Source organism: Lepidothrix coronata, unplaced genomic scaffold (genome assembly GCF_001604755.1).
Source record: "Lepidothrix coronata isolate B3197 unplaced genomic scaffold, Lepidothrix_coronata-1.0 Scaffold2, whole genome shotgun sequence".
Lineage (NCBI taxonomy): Eukaryota > Metazoa > Chordata > Aves > Passeriformes > Pipridae > Lepidothrix > Lepidothrix coronata.
The window spans coordinates 940,838-954,906 of record NW_016690182.1 but is presented as its reverse complement, the minus strand read 5'-3'; the positions used below and the strand labels follow the sequence as shown (position 1 = coordinate 954,906).

At 41.7% G+C, this 14,069-nt stretch overlaps 1 protein-coding gene across 2 annotated transcripts in view; it reads left to right on the top strand.

Annotated features, from left to right (window-relative positions):
- Positions 1-7,343, top strand: part of TBC1D8B (TBC1 domain family member 8B) — a 28,866-nt gene extending 21,523 nt beyond the window's left edge. Inside the window, exons 14-21 of one of the 2 annotated variants that reach the window (XM_017817131.1) lie at positions 1,239-1,337; positions 2,464-2,532; positions 2,727-2,967; positions 3,595-3,660; positions 3,776-3,859; positions 4,706-4,762; positions 5,067-5,164; positions 5,506-7,343. In XM_017817131.1, the coding sequence (XP_017672620.1) occupies positions 1,239-1,337; positions 2,464-2,532; positions 2,727-2,967; positions 3,595-3,660; positions 3,776-3,859; positions 4,706-4,762; positions 5,067-5,164; positions 5,506-5,916 (1,125 nt within the window). In that variant the 3' untranslated portion in view covers positions 5,917-7,343. Of the gene's footprint in view, positions 1-1,238; positions 1,338-2,463; positions 2,533-2,726; positions 2,968-3,594; positions 3,661-3,775; positions 3,860-4,705; positions 4,763-5,066; positions 5,165-5,505 lie in introns of those variants that run through there. The other variant, XM_017817141.1, reaches the window with a different exon arrangement.
- Positions 7,344-14,069: the final 6,726 nt, after the last annotated feature.

The following is a 14,069-nucleotide window of genomic DNA, read 5'->3' as shown; positions in this document are numbered from 1 at the left end:
ACTTGCAGATTGGAGACCAGAGATGGTAACTAATGAAGTGCTGTGTAGTGCATTCAGAAGTGGAAGCTGAAGCTTTCACAGACCTGGCATCATGACTGACAGACAAAGCAAAAGAAACTGCTTTTCTTCTTTCCCTGCCTTTGCAGGCAGGGAACTGCACCAAAGCAATAATTTGGTATGGCTTTTGAACAGTTTTGGGCAGAACTTTGAACCTGAATCTCCCAGTTCCAAGTTGGCAGCCCTGTTCTTAGGCCCATATCCCCATTTCTCTCTCATAACCCCTTTTTCAGATGCAAATTTTTATCTTCAGTTGAAACTAGGTTCCTTCAGTGCTGGTAAGTGCCACAACCCCATGTTTGAGAACTGCTGATACAAAGTGAGAGACAATTTCCTTCTTCCCATTTTGACCAGACAGTTAATTTCAACACAGTTCTGGTCTGGTGAAGGGTGTTATTTTCATATCACTATGTAAATAAAATAAATTTCAAAATGGGAAGATTGCTGCAATGGAGAGTTGTCATTCTGCAGATAGGTCTAGTTACAAGTTATGAACAAGTGAACAGAGATATTCTTTGTGATACTGTTGCTTTGTATGGGTGTTCACAAGATAAATGAGGTTATGTGAAAGTCTTGAGAAAGAATGTTGGCCGGGTTTGATTTATTGGTTTCTGTTTAGATTTTAATTGTTTAATAATTTGTTGCATGATTTCTCTGAGAATTTGTTTTTAGTTTTTACCTACTATCCCACTTTTTCTTAAAGGTAAATGTATTTATTCTACTCTAGTGCTCAGACTTCAGAAATTCCAGAGGCAGACAGGAATAGTTCAGAAATTACTTAGCTTATTTCTAAATTTCACTAGAGTGAACTTCAAACCCTGACAACATGCACGTCTTAGACTTTGCTGCCCTGCAAGTATTAGTCACCATGTGATAGCAGAGTTGGGTATAGAGCCAACACACAATAAAATCCCTTCTTTTGTCTTCCCACACATTGAACTACTCCAGTTTCTTTTTTCTCCTGTTTCTCCATCACTGTTTGAAACACCTTTAAACACTTTTAAAATTTACACTGGTTAGGGAGAAGCTTAGTGCTCTAATAAATTATTTGTTTCTTGGAGTTTCTGAGATCTTCCTTTGTGTCCATACCTGTGTTGTACTTAGATGCAAGAAAGGCAAAAACATCTGCCTAGATGTGTCTAGCAACAGCTGATTGCATGGAATGCTGCTTTTCTTCTTAGAGATACGGTGATATTCGCTATGAGGATGTTGAGAGCATGCGCTGCAGGAACAGGCTTTATGTGATCCAGACCCTGGAAGCTACGACCAAGCAGAATGTGGTGAGTGACTTGCAAGAGCTTAACCCTTCCCTTTTGGAAAGTTCTGAAAAGAGCTACATTTTCCAGGGCCAAATATTTAAGTTTATACGCTGAAGCCCCTCCTGTCTGCAGGGTGTCTGTTAACTGAGGTTTGGCCTGTGATGTTTTCAGTCTCTGAGCCACAGCGTGACCTTCTGGTCTCATTGCAAGTGACACCATCCCTGACCACTTCTAAAGGCTGGAGTATCTCTCACTTTGTGTGGGTTGGAACAGTCTGACTGATATTTGTATCTGCTGTTGTTAAATTGTAAATGCATTTCTCTGTGAGGCATAGAGCACTGTACAGTAAAACAATGATTCACCTGCATTTTTACTCTGAGAAAGCAGCACCGAAGAGGTCATTGTACTACATTCAACTTCTTGTCTGTGATGTGTGTGGATGTCTGGCATTGTGGCAGCTTTTCATCTGCCTGTATCATCTTTTTAGTTCAGGCTGCTGAATGAAGGTGGAGGTTGTGAGGTGCTTCCTTTTTTTTGCCTGTTCTCTTCAGTGGCTAGTTTCCAAGAATTGATGATCATACTAGTCTATTCAACCACCAGTGCTTCTTTCTGTAGTAAATGTGGCTTGTAGCAACTGATACTAAATGCTGGTGGTTATGATAAGATGGTAGCTGTTGTATTTCATTTTACAAAACATACATATTGTGCAGATGGAAGCTGCTCTTGTAGCAGCCTTGTTTTAAAAACTGTGAACAATTTTTTTTTTTACTTGGCTTTAAAAAGGAGGATTCAGCTTCACTGTTGAGAGCTGAGCATGCATTTGCCCATTTAAAGGAAGCTATATATCATTATAAAAAATTGAGGTTTTATCTCCTGGGTTTCATAGTGTAGGCTCCATGTATGCAAGTAATGTGACCAGTTTTCTAGCTTCAAGCTTTTTTTTTTTTTTTGAGAAATTATTTCTTTTGGTCTATAATCTTCTGATTGCGTTTAAAAAGAAGTGCAGTTCTTACTTCTAATTGTAACATACCCAAACCTGGAATGTGCACAGTGTCTTTTAGTACAATGTTTAGTCTCCCATAATTTTATTCTATGGTCTTATTCCAAAGAGGGAAGCGTCTTTAATTTTTTCTTAATTTTGTTTCAGCTACGTGTTGTGTCTCAAGAAGTAAGATTCAGTCCTAGTGATCTTGAAGAGCTTTATGAATTGTTCAAGGTAATGTGCCATTTTCCTCACTTACCAAATAGCCATCTTAATGGTAGACTGTGAAATGATTTTAATAAATTGAGGTAAAAGATTCAACATATGTTTTACATGCCAGCTTTAAATCTAATTACATAAATTCTCACATCTTTCATCCAGAGAGACTTCTTGTTTCAGAAAACTAATATTTTGTCTTTCCTTTGCAGAAGGAGCACTTTCTTTCCTGTTACTGGAGCGTAAACAGTCCTGTCTTGCAACATCATGATGCCAGTCTGCCGTATCTGGAGCAGTATCGGATTGATTGCCAGCAGTTCAGGGTTCTCTGTCATCTCCTGAGCCCCTGGTCACACTGTGCAAACAGAGACTCACTTGCACTGTGGATGTTCAGACTAATGGATGAGAGCTCCGATTGCCTTATAAACTTCAAACAGTTTGCCTGTGTCCTTGGTATGAGAACAACACGTGTACTGGGACATTCACAGGGGAGCTCTGTCTTGGGAGCAGTCCTGGGCTGTATCATCTTCCACACACTGTTTTTATCATGTGACAGAATAATCCCAATCAAGATTAAATTTAAATACAGCTTTGCCATCCAAAATCGGAAAATTAGGAAATGGTGTGATCTCATCGCTCAGCTTGTTTGCTTGATGATAAATGTTTCCTCATACTAAGTCATCTCATACACAGATCGTGCAAGATGACCAATGCCTCATATCTCTGGGGAACTGAAAGTTTTCTTGACACATTGTTCTGTTCTGATCATTCTTTTCAAAGTGGTATTGCTCAGGAAACAAAAATATGAGGGAAATGCTGAGAAGACATTAGTGCTATGTTTCTTTGGTGCTGTGGTTTTATTTTAGTAAGTCATAGACATTATTAGTGTCCTTTCCTCAGTGTAGGCAAACCCCAGGCTCAGCACAGGTGATAGAGCTTTCCTTAAGTTTCATCTCTAATTATACTCCCTGTAAGGTAGGGCACATGTCCAGTTCCAACCTCCCTGGGTTGCATTTGTTTAGGTTAAGAGGGTGTTTTAAAGTTTGGTCCAGTTGAACACTGTCCTCTTTCCTCTAACAGATACCATGTATAATGGAAGCTTCACTGACAAACTCAAGCTTCTTTTTAAGTTGCACATCCCTCCAGGTAAGTGAGGGGCAGTGGCATTTGGGGAGAGCTATTTCTGGCCTTTGTTGTCTTTATCACTGCTTTGATAATGCTTGGGAGCCCCAAACCTACTTTATTCAATTATTTATTGCAGCTTTTACTGAAATAGAATCTCTAAGCCCTTCCAAAGGGGATGATCTTTCAAAAGATGAACTGATTCACTTCAGCCAACTCAATGGTAAGCTCCAGAGTGTGAGGCTTTGCCTGCAGAATATTAGAAGGAATCTGTTAATTATCTCATGAAAAATGGGGAGCTCCCTTCTGAAAACTGCTAAATCCAGTAAATCATATCACTGTTAACAGAATCCTCTGCAAAGTTCTTCTGTAGTAGTTACAGTTTAAAATCAACCATCAGACAAGCTACCCACAAATTCTTTATTAAAGACTGTGAGTGTTCATATGGAAATAGGGAAGTGTATTTGGTCAGTATTTTTCAGCATAGTAAGCAGCCTTCACTTTTCCATCCCAGGCTTAAAGGGATAATATTTTTCCTCCTCAAGAAATAAAATACCTAAATCCATAATTATTTTGAGACACATAAGCAAGTGTTTCAAAGTCCTTTGCTTTCATTTTAAAGCAAGTGAGCTGAAAAAAATTTTGTGGGGTCTAAGTTTATGGAATTAATAAAATACTGTTTCAAATACTCTGTTTGGAAAGCTCTGTGATTTTACTTCTTTGGAAGACAGATGCTTTCTGGTTTTTGAAATCTACCCACAGTACCTTATCTGTAATATACAGGTACTGTTCTTATCACTGTTCAAGTTGTGCACCATGAACATTATTTGTTTGGTATAACTGATGGCAGTTTCTTTTGTGATCTCCTACGTCACAGTGGCTTCTATTTTTATTGAAAGCATACAAATCTTACCATGTGGTTTCTTCTTGACCTAATCTGCGCTGAGAACACAGGGGCTGTTGAGGGTCTTGCTCCTTAAGGAAGGAATTTTTGATAAAGGAAATGAACCATTGGTCCTCATTTCTCAAATAAATACCTCTTTCTTCTTTTTCTTCTCCTCAACTGTAGTTTCATCCGTTGGGGATAGTCTTGGAAGTGATTCTTTGAAGAGCAGCCCAGAAAAAGGTAAAGAATTCTGGTGACACATTTGGTAACTGTGTCTTTTGGGGGAGTAGAGCCAGGAAGGTGTGTGGTGAGAAAGTACATTAAGTAGCATTGTCCTTAGTGTACTGCTAACATTCTATACACTTTTATGTCCTATGGGTGAAAGGGTAGTGGAAGCTCTGATCCTGTTTAGTCCTTGGCCTTACCACTCTGTTGAGAAGGAATGACACTGAGGTTACCAGTTCCTTTTGCTCATCATCCCTCATGGGAAGCTCTTGGTTCTTTTTTGTTCACTTTTTTTTTTTCTTCCCCTTTTGTCAAATAGCGAAGGGGAAGGTTGATATTCAGGCATATCTGAAGCAATGGCAAGATGAACTTCTTAAAAAAGAAGAAAACATTAAGGATTTGCCAAGAATGAATCAGGTAAACTATCTGTCTGAGTCTTAATTTAAGTCTGTTTTTGACTTGAAAGTTTATCCTTTAAGTCCTGTTACAATATTTCTAAAGGATTTGTAGGATCCCTTACATTTCAGACCTTCACATTAATCATTAGACTATGTGTTTGTAAAACTGCTGTAGCTTATGAAGAGAGGGACTTTGAGACCCAGGTAGGTTTATCAGGGCTGGTCCGTGCCCATGCTGTCACTACAGCAGCCTTACCAGGTGCCTGGCAGCAGCAGGCACTGGGCTGATTTGCAGTCTGTAAGCAGACAGGACAGTTGTGTTGTTGTTCTCTGAATAGTCTCCTCTGTATCTCTTTGTAGTCTCAGTTCATCCAGTTCTCAAAAACTCTGTACAATCTGTTCCATGGGGATCCTGAGGAGGAGCTGTTATATCGGGCTATCGCGGTGGTTACCAGCCTCCTGCTGAAAATGGAAGAAGTTGGGAGAAGGCTGCAGAGTCCTGCATCACCAGTCCCAAGTCCAGTTCACATTACAGAGGTGCCTGCTGAAATCCCCAGGGAAGGGCAGGAGGAAAGCAGCTCTGAGCAGACTGAAGGCAGTAGAGCACAGAGTTTGAGAGGGAACCATGAATGGTCTTTTGCCTTTGAACAGATTCTGGCATCCTTATTAAATGAGCCAGCCTTTGTGAGATTTTTTGAAAAACCTCATGACATAAAAGTTAAAATAGAGAGTGCTAAAAATTTACAACTTAAAGCAAGAACCAGAGTGTAATTTTCTTTACCTTTGACTCTGAATTAACCACAAAGCACTTACAAATGAAGGTTGCAACTAAGGAAATCAAGTCTGGTGTTTACATAGAGAAAGACATTTGCAGAGTTAGCTTTAAATATCAGGTTGCTGGTATGTAATGTAAATAAAAATAGTTTGAAGCACAATCACTTTCTTGCATTATTCATAAGTTTCACTCCAAAAAAAAAAAAGGACTGGATAATAAACTGTCTTTACCATGTTAGTAAAATATGCAAAGTTGCTTGGAAATACTGGGTGTGACCTGTTGCAAACCTATCTGAATGACTGCTGTTACAGTGTGTTCATTTCTATTTCCAGGTTAATTTCTATTTCCTGCCGTTTTAACTTAAAAGGAGTATCAACAGCTTAGAGGTTGTCATCCACATTAGTTTAATTAGTTGTTTCCAAACTTGCATGTGGACTGGGGTCAAAGCAGAGTGAAGGCTAAAAATAGAGGGTGTGGTAGGCACAAAAGCATGAGATTAGAGAAGGAAGTGCCCTGCTCTCAATTCCTCTGCTTTGATGATACCCATGGGCCTGGACTCTTGCAGATTCCAGCCCCTTGTCAGCAGTTTTCAGATTGCATTCTCCCAGCCCACGTCTGTTTTTGCAATAAACAACTGGTTTCCTGCCTTTCTAGCTCAGCTTAGAGCTCTCTTTCCCATTTTCATACCAATCCTCCTACAATGCAGGTGAAAAGGATGGAAGCTTATTTGGTCATCCAGGCTGCACATGGATGCAGAAGCTAATATTGATTGTTGAAATCAAGGGAAAGCAGTGGCTAAATCTGTCTGACCACATGGTGGTGGTTGTCCTTTATCTGGCAAGAGGAGCTTAGGAGCATGTTGATGAAATATAGAGTTTTGCTGGTGTTTGCAAAGACCAAGCACAGACCATCTTTAGCTGAATGCTGAAGGGACAGATTGCAATTGCTCCTTTGCCTACCCTGAGTCCATACCTCAACTTATAATTACTATTTCTTTTCTGTAGCACTCTGGGTTATTGCTGCTGTAATATTTTCCATCAGCCAGGATTCAAGGGAGCAAAAAAATCCCCTTGAATCTGACTTGAAATTTTAATATATAAAAAATGATATAGTAGAAATCCTGTGGAGGCAAGCTCTGCCAGCGTTAATGCTGAGAAATTTGACCTTGAATCTTTGGTAGCTGGTGCTAGAAGGGGTTTAGAGAAAGAGGGAAAGAGCTTGTCTTTTAAAAACAACAGCAAAGTAAACTGAGACTCTGTGCTAAACTAGTTAAAAATGTCTATTTCCAAAGCCTGTATGACAATCTTTCTCTGCAGAGCAGCATTATTTTTATACTGTGCATGTTTTTTGTAAAGAAGCAGAACGGTGATGGTATCATTCACTGAGGCTTTTCTTGCAATACTAATATGAATGAAGAATAAAATGAAGTTCTGGCTTGTGTTACAGGCACTTTGTGAAATGCCATCATTACAATCGATGTTAAATACAGTTTTCATCAGGAAAAATGAATTTATGAATTGTCCTATACTCTCCCCCATACTCTCAGGTATTAATGTAAAATAAAGTTTTATTGAATGAACAGTCAGTTCAGAAGTTATATCATATATGTGAGAAATGAGGAAGCTTTTTTCAAAAGCCTTTACAAAGTAATTGCACTTGATACAATATAGTGCTGATTTGTATTTTTATGCGTAAAATATAAGAACTAATTTATCCATTTATGTGGATATGGATAAACAGGGCCACACTGTGTTACTAAATTTAAAATGTATTTACTCACTGTTTTCCCAAAGTTGTTTAGAAAGGCAAAGCAGATGATACTGTAGTTCTAGTCCAAGATGTACTCAGATAAGGTTTGATCAGTGAGTAATTCTGCAAATAGCTGTGACAAAATTAATGGAACCCCATGAAAGTAGATGCAGCTGCCCATCCCAAAAGCTTTTGTAGGTTTATGACAGATATTGTTTATGCCAAGAAGTAGTCAAAGCTGTGAACTATTTGCTAAGCAAAGTAAGAGAGATATGGAAGTCTTAAAACTCAAGGACATTTTTTTAGTTTGAGAGCCAAGATGTTACGGTCCAAGTACAGAAGACTGTGGTGAAGGAACTTGCAAAGTACAGCAGCCTTCTGTTGTTACCTGGTTATGCAAACTGAGCACCTTTTTACAATTCCCTTTTCTATTAGTGCCAATCCAAGAGACTGTGGAGCCATTGCCAGTTAGGCAGTAGCTCTTCTCAGCTATTATATATATGTATAAAAAGAGATTACCAGCATATATATATAAATAGATTTAAGGTAAGAAGTTAGGATATGTAGGGGAACACTAACTTTTATTAACTGCATGGATTTTCTGTTCAATTTTTTTTTTTATTTTTCCCCCAAAGAGTGATGTCTTTAAATTGTTTCTGTAATACAGGACAACCTGTAGGCTGATCCAGGAAGACTAGTCACAGTGGCCAGTCTCAGCAGGATGGAGCATGTGGAGCAAGGTTACTTTCAGCAGGCTGACAGCACTCAGGCAACTGCCCCACTGGCAGTTTTGGAATCTCTGGATCATGGGCTGATCCTTTGGGGAGATCTAGATGTAGCAAGTGCCAGTTATTTCCAAGGATTGTGACCCTGAGCTGTGTTTGCTGGGCTGCTTCCACAGTGCACCATAACACTGAGGGACACTTGAGCTCTGCTTGTGGCAGTAATTCTGGAGTTAGTGTCTAGCTTATTTCCTTCCCTTTCCTATTCTAGCTCCTTCCATCTCTATTCCAGATGGACTGGCTAACAATTAAATGCAGGTTTAGTTGGGTTTGGTGGAGCTAGAGCAATAGCAGCTCTTTCCCTCTCCACTCCCAAAGGGTGATGCCTTGACTTCAGAGCCCTGTCTAGGCAGGTACAGAGATCCCTGTGCCGTACAGCTTTTTGGTCAGATGAAGCTGGTGACGCAAAGATGAACCCAGACTCGCATTCCATCTCATGAGGACGCTGGGGAGTGCACATTGGTGTTGCAGGAGGGCAGCTGCCACATGTAGCTGGGAGTTATGCAGGAGGAGTCTCGTGGTTGCAGAGCATCTGACACAGGATTACGCACCTATTTCCCAAGGAGGGACTTTCCATTCAAATTGTAACTTGGAAATTTTTATGTGTGTGTTTGAACTTTGAACAGTTCATTCATGAGCAGGAAGCAGCGTGGTTAAGTGAGTTCTGATGCGTCACTTCACTCATCTCTGTTCCTTTTTTTCCTGTAAGTTTCTATAAAGTTTTCTGTCTTTCTATTTTTCTGGTTCAGTCATAGGAAATAAATGAAGGTGCACCATTCAGTACAAAATAGACAGTTGTAGGTAGGGTACAGATTGGTAAAATTAATGGTGCTGTTTGTACAGTTTGAGAATTGCATCACCAGGGTGACTTGGCAGCTGTGTCCTGGTTACCCCGACACACTGGCAGTTGCTGTCAGCGGAGGCTGCACGGTCCTTTCTGGCGGCTGGGCTGTTGCTGTTGTTGCTGTGCATGTAAGATGCCTTCTGTCAGGTGTAGCTGTCAGCTCAGGGGGATGGCCAGCAGGCTGTGATGATCCCTCGGTCTTGCAATATGGAATGTGCTGCTCAGGAGCCTGGTGCTGTTCCCTGTGCTCCAGGTGACCGGTGGCAGCCCTGACTGTGCACTGAGCCCAGGGCTTGGGCACACGATGGGAGGGATTGGCTCAAATAATAAAAATACCAGCTCTTTTCACCCTGGGGGAGAACTGATGGTAATTCAACTGGTAGCATTTCCCAGGACATGGAAATGGCCACTGCCATGTGATAAAAAAAACCCCACTCAGTTTCCATCCATTCCTAAACAAAGCCACTTGTTCATCACTCTAATGGCTGGATAATAATGTAATTTTAGAAGAGTTTGCTACCATAGTGACTAAGAAATAGCTGTGTGTTGATTTTACTAGAAGTTTCTCATTGAGTTGTACCATACAAGGTTCTTGATTGTGATTTCAGTTGTTATCTGGACTAAAGCAGAAGAAAATATTCCAATTTGTTTCCAGAAAAATCGGCTATTTTGTCTTTTTTGCTATAGCCTTGTCACTTTACCAAGAAGGCAACACGTTTGTGTTGACAGATTGGCTTTTATATAATGTATTGTATGAAGAAGTACTGTAAGACAAATGAGGTGTTAAATAAAGTATTGTTTCACTTTAAAAAGAAACAAATCTGTCTTTGAGGCAATATTATTTCTCGTGATGGTCTGTTGCAGAAGTTCCTTCAAGAGTGTTGGCCATGTTAAAGCCACACTTAGTCAGCGCTTTCCAAAACAAGGACTAAGGCAAAACCCAAGCTGAGATGCCAGCCTCCCAGCAGTGGAGGAAAAATGGAGACCCAGATTCTGAGGTTTGGGACTAGTTAAGCTTTGTTACAGCCTGAGCTGAGTTCAGTGCTGAGATGGTGAGTGAGCGAGACCAGTACTGTCACTCGCTTTTTGCATCCAGATGAAACACTTACAGTGTGCAGATGTGTCCACACTGACCCTGATGCCTTGTTCTTTCTAACTGATGCATTCCCCCTATTGCTTCTGGCACTGGTCATGGAAATCCCAGTCTCCCTCTTGAGCCCCATCCCTTCAGCAGTTTGTGCACATGAATCCGTGACGCTGCTGCTCTTGTTCTTCCTGGAGAGCAGGGATCAGATTCTGATCCCCAGTGGACCCACGCCACCCAGGGAATAACAACAACACATAGTGTGTAAGAGGCCTTACAAGTATTATTTTATTTCTTCTTATCTTTTTTTTTTTAAATACTATGTACAATCTGTTTAAAGCTTGTCAAAATGCACAGGCTCCCATTCAATGGAGCTATGCAGGGACATAGATTCAAAACAAGAATAAAATCTTTACTGTTCATCTTCATAAGACACTTTCTTTTTCCCATTACAAAATACTTTTAAGAATAGTAACATTTATAAATTTATTTATATTCAACATCATATAAAATAAACCAAGATTTATACTCAATTCTAGACTTTTTCTTATTTTCTTTTTTCTTTTTTTTTTGCATGGAATATATACAATATGTACAGTAACTTTTCATTGTGTTTGTCAAACCAGCCTGATTATACCCACCAGGCTTTAGCTTATATGTACAAATATGCTAAAAGTGCAAGACTTTATTAATTAAAGCTGCCTGTGTTTTCAGAGGTCTGGAATTGTGTGGCCTATATATATTTATATATAGATATATGTGTGCATACATATATATGCATATTAAAAATACATATATCTATATATAGAGAGATATAGTATATAGGTACTTGTGTACTAGAAAACCTCAGAACATTAATGACTGATAGGTTGACACCGACACTGGAGCCCGACCCCCCTGCAGGTGCCGTCACTTTCCTGCCCTCTGCTTGTCACCAACAAGTCACACTTGTGCTCTCTTGTTGCAGCTGGGGGTGTGTGAACCAAACCCACCAGCAACCCTCAATTCCAAATGAGTCCTAAAAACACAGGTCATAGCTAATACCGAGGTAAACAAATACAAATCAACCTGAATAAAGAGATTTATTTATCCATATATTTTTTGAGAGTGAGTGACAATGTAAGGCAAAAACCCCATGGCCCTGACTCAGCCTTCCCTCCCTCAGCTGGAGGCAGACTGAGCAGGGACCGAGCAAGCCCCAGAAAGGGATGGTGGGATTTTGTCCTTTGGAGCATGTCTGGAAAACAAGGCCCTACCTACCTGTGAGGCAGTGCCTGGGACTGTGCAGCCCCCCCTGCCCACCAGCAGCGAGGCCAGTGGCTGGGGTGGGCACTGGGAATAAAGGGGGGCACATGATAAAGTGCGTTTTTAGGTCTCTTATTTCAGCAAGGCTGATCTAACATGTAAACATCCTCACAAAGCTCCTGTGCTCCTCGCTGAGAGGCTGCAAGCAGGGGCACAGTGCCCCCCCCAGCTCTCCCTGCCATCAGAAGGGCTGTGCCCATGGCACGGCCCCATCCGGCACACCCACCACCCCCCACCTCCCCCAAACCCCTTCCCAACCCTCTTCTTTCACTCGCTGTCAAAGCCACAGCAGTGCTGGAAAACTGCTCTGCCTCAGCTGCCTCCCTACCAAGCACTGTTAAAAAAATACACTCCCCAAGCCCTTGACCCCAACCACCACCACCTCTGAGACTGGCACCTGCCATAGGTGGCTCATGTGTAGTGTTGGGACACTGCACACCAGCCATGGTGGTGGACTGGGATGATGCAGGTTTAACGGGCAAGCCAGGAAGATGCTCGACCTTTCCCTCCTGCCAGCCACCCTGAGCCACAAACTGTACAGTGGTGGACCCCTAACACAAATGTATGTTTGCCTCCCCTCTGACATTATGTTCCAAGGCTATGGTGGGAAAAACCCCCAAACAACTCCCAAAAATACAACGCCCTCCTGCCACAGCCTCATGAGCAATCCCGCTGTCTTGAGGAGAGGGAGACCCTAAAAGTCATAGTGCTTTGAAAAAAAAAATAAAGTTATCTACCCCAAGGGCTCTGTGCTGGCCCTTGTTGCAGCACAAATGCCAGGGCAGGAAATCCCCCATGCTCTCTCCAGGGCTTGGGCTCTAAGAGCCAAGGGATGACGTGTTATTATTTCAGCTCCAGGTTGTTCTGCAAAGGCAGGTGCTCCACATCCCACTACCAGCAGTGCTGTGGCTCTGGCCCGTGGTTCTGCTGTAGCCAGAATTTCTTGTTGTGGTTTGAAATGAAGGGGCTGGTTCAGGCTGTGTCTGAGAGCAGCTGCTCTGCTGCCCATTGTCCAGGGCTGCATGTTCTGGCTGGGCTGGGGCCCAGCCAGGGACTGAGCTGACAAGGCACAACCCTGGTTAGTGCCTTGCACTGGCCCCGTGAAAGCTCCTGGCTGGCCCCTGCTCCAGCAGCCTGTCCTCCCACCATCATCACCCCAGGCAATGTGGCACAGAAAAAACATTCCCTTCCCGAGAAAAATTGCTGGGGAACAGCCTCTGGTGTACAGGGGTTGGACCCCACCAGGCAGCAGGGAGGCTGCAGCCAAAATCCTGTCTGAGGCAGAGCTGTCACACTTCTGCTTCACTCCTGAGTTCTCCAGGAGACTCTGGCTGCCATAGTCTTGTTCACCCACGCTGAAACAGTCCTGTTCTTCTGCCCCCCAAGCTCAGCCTGGGCCCAAAGTTAACGAAATCCTCCCAGTGCTGCAGCACAGAAAATGCGTGGCTTCTGGGGGCAAGTGAGCCAGCTACAGACATACAGCTACAGCTACAGATATTTAGATAGAGCTATAGACAGATCTGTGCTTATGGCATTGGAGAGCTCAAGGTACCATTAGCTGCAGCTATTGCTTTGACACGTTCCCCTTTTTCTTGAAACACAGGGCTGCTTGTGCCAAAGGCTGTTCCACCAGTAACACCAGTAACAGTGTCCACCTGCTGCAGTGCTACAAAGAGCCAAGCAAGCAGCTTGCACAAGATAGAAAAGGAAACAAATGCCAAAAAAAAGGCAAAAAAAAAGCACGGTTTGCTTGGTTTTGACATTACAAACTAACCCCTCCCTAAACTTTGCTCTGACTGTCACGTGGACCTTTACTGCTAGATGGACTTGGTCCTAACTAATCATTATTTTGCAAAGTAATGGCCTAACCCATCTCCTGCCTCTGGCCTCTAACAGTGCCCATAGGTAGTACTCAGCTACTAACGCCTCAAAAATGTACATTTTCATTTTTCCTTTGGAAAGACACAAACAGTAGGGACACTTAACTATAGACCCACTGAGGAATAAACTTGTTTTTCAATTCATAAATATAAACTTATAGTTAAAAAGTGACAATTTACAAAAATACAATTTATTGCTGACCCTATGGGCTTGTAACATCGCTTGTGTTGTGATCATACATTTTGGGTGTGCCAAATTGAAACATGACCTAGCAAAACCAGAAAGTTTGCTGTCATATGCCAGTCTATGCATGTTTGTTTGTTTTTATGTATAGGAACATACACAACTACGTCACTCTAAATGAAACAAAAACAACAGAAAAAGAAGGAGTAAGGATTCTTTGTCTGTAACCTGAAAAATATTCGGCTACAAGGAGTAAAAACCCTATAAATTTCTATGCACTTGTTAACCAAAAATAAAACATGACAAATATTGTACTAGCTG